We start from the raw sequence: 6,111 nt of genomic DNA, 5'->3' as shown, positions 1-6,111 counted from the left end.
AGGTGTGTTCAGGTCAATACAGGTGTGTCCAGGTGTGTGACCACATGTACAGGTGTGTCCAGGTGTGTCTAGGTGTGTTCAGGTCAATACAGGTGTGTCCAGGTGTGTGACCACATGTACAGGTGTGTCCAGGTGTGTCTAGGTGTGTTCAGGTCAATACAGGTGTGTCCAGGTGTGTGACCACATGTACAGGTGTGTCCAGGTGTGTTCAGATCTATACAGGTGTGTCCAGGTGTGACAGGCGTGTTGAGGGGTGTAACACGTTTGTCCCACGCGTGTCCTGTGTTGTTCCCGTGTGCCAGGCGTGTTCCAGGCATGTCCGGGGACTACGAGGAGGATGTTTGCCGCAGCGCTTTGCGCCTGGTGCACGAGCTCTGCTTCGCCCCCCGGGCCCGACCCCCCCACGCCCGGTGCCTCGAGTTCACCGACCTGCTCCGGCACCGCGGCCACCCCCGGCCCGCCGACACAGGTACGGGGGGGACACACCTGGGGGGCGCCTGGGGACAGGGACACACCTGGAAGGGCACCTGGGGGGCACCTGGGGACAGCGACACACCTGGGGGGTCCCAGGTGTGTTTTGGTGCCCCTTTAGGAGGGTTTAAGTGGATTTTAATCCCCTTTACATCAGTTTTAAGTCAATTTCATGCCCCTTTTTTATGGTTTAAGCGAATTTTGCTGCCCTTTTGGAGCGTTTTGGGTGGGTTTCAGGGCCCCCCGTGTTCGGGGACCCCCCCAAGACGCCTCTTGCTCCTCCCATGTCCCCCCCCCAGAGGTGTCCGTGAGCCTCCTGTCCGTCATCGTCACCTTCTGCGGCCTCGTGCTCCTGGGAGTCTCTCTCTTCGTGTCCTGGAAGCTCTGCTGGGTCCCCTGGCGCCACAAGGGGGGACCTGGGGGGGCCCCCCCACGCAAGGAGCCCCCCCAGCCCGGGGGGGGCCCTTTTGGGGACCCCCTGCCCGAGAGGGGGGACCCCGAGCCCCCTCCACCCCCCCACGAGCGCTGTTACCTGGACATGGGGCCGTGCCCTGAGGGGGGAGTGGGAGGGGGGGGCAGTGGGGGGGGGCGGGCGCTGGGACCCCCCCCCGCGGGGCAGGGACTCCCCCCGGGACCCCCCCAGGGCCCCCCCGAGTTTGGGGGGGATGGGGGGGTAGGGGGGGGTCTGTCCAGCGCCCCCTCCCAGCAGCTGGTGGGCAGCAGGTAAGGGGGGAGCTTGTGGACAAGGGGGGGATGGGGGGGAACATGGGGACAAGGGGGGGACACAGGGGGTGGGGGGGACAAGGGGGGGACACGGGAACCCCCAGCTTTGTGAACTGGGGGGGGGACAAGGGACACCCCCCCCATCCCCACATGTCCCGGGGGGGTCTCTGGGTGTCCCCCCCATACCCAGGAGTGCCCCTGCTGTCCCCACGTGCCCCAGGGGGGTTCTCTGGGTGCCCCCCCTGCCTCCACACTCACCAGGAAGGTCACATGGGTGCCCCCCCCAGCCCCCTCACCACGAAAGGACACGGGGGGGCTCCCCACCCTGCCACACCCCACAGGGGGGGTCCCTACCACCCCTTTAACCCCCTCTCCCTATTTTTGCCCCCGCCAGCACCCCCTTGCCCCCCGTCCCGGAGGACAAGGCCGAGCAGAACCCGACCCACCTGGGCCAGATCCAGCCTGAGCTCTACGGCCCCGGCGACGCCGTCGAGCCCGGGGGGGCCCGGGGGGGCTCCGGGGGGGGCCCCCCCCCTCCCTGCGGCCGCCTCAGCGTGTCCCTGCGCTATTCCTACGGCTCCCAGCAGCTGGTGGTCCGCGTGCTCCGCGCCCGGGACCTCCCGGCCAAGGATTCCAACGGCTTCTCCGACCCCTACGTGAAGATTTACCTCCTCCCCGACCGCAAGAAGAAGTTCCAGACCAAGGTGCTGAGGAAGACCCTGAACCCAGAGTGGGACGAGACTTTCAGCTTCGGGGTGCCCTTCGCCGAGCTGCCCTCGCGGCGCCTCCACTTCAGCGTCTACGACTTCGACCGGTTCTCCCGGCACGACCTCATCGGGCAGGTGGTGCTGGAGAACCTGCTGGAGGCGGCCGAGGGGCGGCCCGAGGTGCCCATCTGGAGGGACATCCAGGAGGGCACGGGGGTAAGGGGGGCTCGAAAACGGGGAGGGAGGGGAGACAGGGACCCCCTGGGGAGGGAGTTGGGACCCCCAGAATCCCCCCAGAAAGGGTCCCTGGGACAAGTGTGGGGGCAGGTGAGGGGGCGGGGGCTGCTATTCAATGGATGGGCTCGTCTGCGTACAATTTACATATCATTTGTATTTATTTGACATATAATTTGTATTTATTTAATTTTTCCCCTTTCAATTTGCATCTGATTTGTATTTATTTTGCATATAGTTAATATTTATTTATCATCTCATTTGAACACAATTTACATTTATTTTGACTCTTGTTTACATGTGATTTACATGTATTTGGCATATGAGGTGCATCTATGTTGCATCTCATTTGTATTTATTTTGCATCTCATTTGTATTTTTGTTTATTTCATATGTCACCTGTATTTATTGTGAATCTCATTTGCATCTCATTTGCATCTGATTTTGAATCTTGTTAATACATTATTTATATTTTGAATCTCATTTGCATTTTAATTTGTATTTATTTTGCATCCAGTATGTATTTTCTTAATTTATTTTGAATCTCATTTGTATCTAGGTTTGCATCTCATTTGCATCTACTTTGCATTTCATTTTGCAGTGTAGTTTGTGGTTTAATTTGCATTTTGATTTGCATTTTAATTTAGTTTTGCACCTTGATTGGGGATTTGATTCAGGATTTAATTTGGGATTTAATTTGGGGTTTAATTTATTATTAAATTTTTGACTTATTATTTAATTGAAGCTTTAATTTGTGACGTGATTTGCTATTTAAATATTTAATTTAGAATTGAATATATGATTTAAGTTTATTATTTATAATACTAAAATTAATTATAAACATAATAAAAATCTAAAATAATATAATTCCTGATTTAATTTTTGGTTTGATATTTGATTTGTTTGGGCATTTAACTTGGGATTTTAATTTGGGATTTAATTTGGAATTTGATTTAATTGGGAATTGAATTTATAATTCCATTTGAGATTTAATTAATGAGTTGGTTTATTAATTTACCCATAATTTAATTCACAATTTAATTTCTGATTTAATTAACTAGTCATGGTCATGTGACCCTCCTGACCTCTCACCTGTCCCTCACCTGTCCGTGTCTCCCCAGGAGAAGCCGGACCTGGGCGAGGTGAACTTCTCTCTGTGTTACCTGCCCACGGCCGGGCGGCTGACGGTGACCGTCATCCGGGCGTCCAACCTGCGCGCCATGGACCTCACGGGCTACTCAGGTGCGTCACAGGTGTGTCCAGGTGTGCCCAGGTGTGTCAGACAGGTGTGGGACATGGGGGGACACAGGGCCGTGGACCTCAGGGGGTACTCAGGTGCGTCGCAGGTGTGCCCAGGTGTGCTCAGGTGTGTCACAGGTGTGTGGTAAAGGTGTGCTCAGGTATGTAGGGTTTCTGTGGGGTTGCTGAGGGGTTTTTGGGGCCCCCCGAGCAGACCCCTACGTGAAGGCCTCGCTCATGGCTGAGGGCCGGCGGCTCAAGAAGCGCAAGACGTCCATCAAGAAGAACACGTTGAACCCGAGCTACAACGAGGCGCTGGTCTTTGATGTCCCCCACGAGAGCGTCAACCACGTCAGCCTCACCATCGCCGTCGTGGACTACGACTGGTCAGCCGGGGGGGCCCTGCAGGGACTTGGGGGGGCGCTTGGGAGGTCCTTGGGGGGTTTGAGGTCTTCCTGGAGCAATGGGAGACCCCCTCGTTTGAGGAGTGTTTGAGGACCCCCATCATTGGCTGGGACTGGTCGATGCTGGGGGGGTTTTGGGGGGTCCTGGGGGGGCCTGGATGAACTTTGTGGGTCCTGGGAGGGTTTTGGGGTCCTGGGGGTCTCTGGGGGGGTCCTGGGGGGTGTTTGGGGTCCTCCTGGAGCCACTGGGGACCCCTCGTGTGAGGGGGATAGCACAAGGGAGCAAAAATGAGGGTCTGGGATTTGGGAGGTCCTGGGGGGTTTTTGGGGTCTGTGGTGGGTTTGGGGGCGTCATGGTGGGTTTTTGGGGTCTATGGTGGGTTTTTGGGGTCTTGGGGGTGCCCCCCTGACCCCACAGTGGCCCCCCCAGCATCGGGCACAACGAGGTGATCGGGCTGTGCCGGGTGGGCAGCGACGCCGAGGGTCCGGGCCGGGAGCACTGGGCACAGATGTTGGCGAACCCCCGCAAGCCCATCGAGCACTGGCACACGCTCGTCGAGGTGAGACCCCCACCACCCGGGATCCCTTGGGACCCCCTGGGACCCACAGGAATTGTGGGGACCCTCAGGACCCCCCACAACCTGTTGGGACCCCCTGGGATCCCCTGAGCCCATCAGGAACCCACGGGGACCCCCCAGGATCCTGCAAAACCCACAGGACCCCCAAGAAACCCCAATGTCCCCAACGTCCCCAAATCCCCCCAATGTCCCCATTGTCCCCAATGTCCCCCAGTGTGTCCCCAATGTCCCCAATGTCCCCAAATGTCCCCAGGAAAAGGCTCTGGTGGCCAAAGGGACCTCGCGGGACAAACCGGCCCTGGGGGAGCCCCTGGGCCCCCAGTGAGCCCGTGAGAGCCGGATTGGGAGCACTGGGAGGGACTGGGAGGGACTGGGGGGGACTGGGAGGGATTGGAGGGCATTGGGAGAGTTATTGGGGGCACTGGGAGGGACTGGGGGGCATTGGGAGAGACTGGGGGAGTTATTGGGAACACTGGGAGAGAGTGGGGAGGCACTGGGAGGGACGGGAGGGCACTGGGAACACACTGGGAGGGGAGTGGGGGAGTTATTGGGGGCACTAGGAGAGGTACTGGAGGTACTGGGAAGAACTGGGAGGGTCCTGGGAGGGATTGAGAGGGAATGGAGGGGCACTGGGCCATAGTGGGAGGCCACTTTTTCATACTGGGGGTCACCATCTCATACTGGGAGGCCACTGGACCATACTGGGAGGCCACTTCTTCATACTGGGAGCCCCCTGGGCCATACTGGGGAACACCAAGCCATACTAGGAAGCCACTTGACCCTACTGGGAGTTCACATTACCATACGGGGATGTCACTTTACCATACTGGGAGTCCCCTGGTCCATACTGGGAGCCCACTGCCCCCTCTCTCCACAGGCTCCGGGGCCGGAGGGTCCGGCCCGGCCAGGGGGGGCCCCGACACCGAAGCCATAAAGGGACCCCCGGGACCCCCCCCGGGGCCCCCCCGACCTGCACGACAAGGGGGGGCCCGGCCCCCCCCCACTGTGAACCCCCCGAAATCCAGGTCTGTGGGGGGCCCCGACCCCCCTCCCCCGGCCAGGGGGCGGTCCTGGATCTGGCCTCTCCCCCCCATGTGTTTGTGTGTGGGAGGGGCCCAAAAAGAAGGGACCTGGGACCCCCCCAACCCCTTTTGTGTGTTATGGGGGGCCCCCAAAAACGACCTTTGGGGGTCCAACTCCCCCTTTGTGTTTTGGGGGGCCCCAAAAGGGACCTGGGGACCGTCCACCCCCCCCTTGTGTCACGTGTTTGTACGGGGGGAGGGGGCTAAAAGGACCCCGGGGGTCAAACCCCCCTTTGTGTTATGGGGGGCCCAAAAAGACCCCTGGCCCCACCCCCCTTTGTGTGTGTCTATGGGGGTCCCCTCAAAAGGCCTCCGGGGACCCCCAACTCCTCCCTCCCCCCCAGTGTGTGTGTTCGGCCTCCCCCCCGGGGGGGCTCCTGGGCCCCCCACAGTTCCGTGTGACCCCCCCCGGGCCCCCCGTAGTCCGTGTGTCCCCTCCCCCCCCCGGTTTGTGTCTGTGTGTGGGGCCGGGGGGGGCCCCCAAAGCCATAAACCCCCCCAATAAACCTCCCCCCCCCAAAAAAAAACAAACCAAACGCACAACGCCTGAGCCTCTCTGGGATGGGGGGACGTTGGGGGACATTTGGGGACACAGAGGGGCTTTGGAGACACGGGGGGAACATCGGGGGACATTGGGGACACGGAGGGGCTTTGGGGACACTTGGAGGCTTGG

The 6,111-nt window shown here is 59.3% G+C and overlaps 2 protein-coding genes across 2 annotated transcripts in view; both read left to right on the top strand.

The window, feature by feature from the left end:
- The first annotated feature begins 315 nt into the window (after positions 1 to 315).
- SYT3 (synaptotagmin 3) lies at positions 316 to 5,894 on the top strand. The gene is made up of 8 exons (XM_017839863.1): positions 316 to 469; positions 771 to 1,194; positions 1,589 to 2,117; positions 3,257 to 3,377; positions 3,589 to 3,760; positions 4,209 to 4,338; positions 4,610 to 4,685; positions 5,234 to 5,894. The coding sequence occupies exons 1-7, from the start codon at positions 316 to 318 to the stop codon at positions 4,679 to 4,681; spliced, it is 1,602 nt and encodes a 533-aa protein (XP_017695352.1). The 3' UTR covers positions 4,682 to 4,685; positions 5,234 to 5,894.
- LOC108510178 (basic proline-rich protein-like) overlaps positions 5,167 to 6,111 on the top strand; it is a 6,037-nt gene continuing 5,092 nt past the window's right edge. Inside the window, exon 1 of the mRNA XM_017839862.1 lies at positions 5,167 to 5,381. Coding sequence (XP_017695351.1) covers positions 5,167 to 5,381 — 215 coding nt within the window. The remainder of the gene's footprint in view (positions 5,382 to 6,111) is intronic.

Source organism: Lepidothrix coronata, unplaced genomic scaffold (genome assembly GCF_001604755.1).
Source record: "Lepidothrix coronata isolate B3197 unplaced genomic scaffold, Lepidothrix_coronata-1.0 Scaffold522, whole genome shotgun sequence".
NCBI classification, from domain to species: domain Eukaryota; kingdom Metazoa; phylum Chordata; class Aves; order Passeriformes; family Pipridae; genus Lepidothrix; species Lepidothrix coronata.
The sequence above is the reverse complement of the archived record's forward strand: the minus strand, read 5'-3'. Positions and strand labels throughout refer to the sequence as shown.

What these genes read in the sequence shown, in the direction of transcription:
- SYT3 (XM_017839863.1), top strand. Translation starts at nt 316, where the DNA reads ATGTCCGGGGACTACGAGGAGGATGTTTGCCGCAGCGCTTTGCGCCTG. An exon ending in CAGCAGCTGGTGGGCAGCAG is followed by an intron (nt 1,195 to 1,588) that starts GTAAGGGGGGAG and finishes TGCCCCCGCCAG; the next exon opens with CACCCCCTTGCCCCCCGTCC. An exon ending in ACTGGCACACGCTCGTCGAG is followed by an intron (nt 4,339 to 4,609) that starts GTGAGACCCCCA and finishes AAATGTCCCCAG; the next exon opens with GAAAAGGCTCTGGTGGCCAA.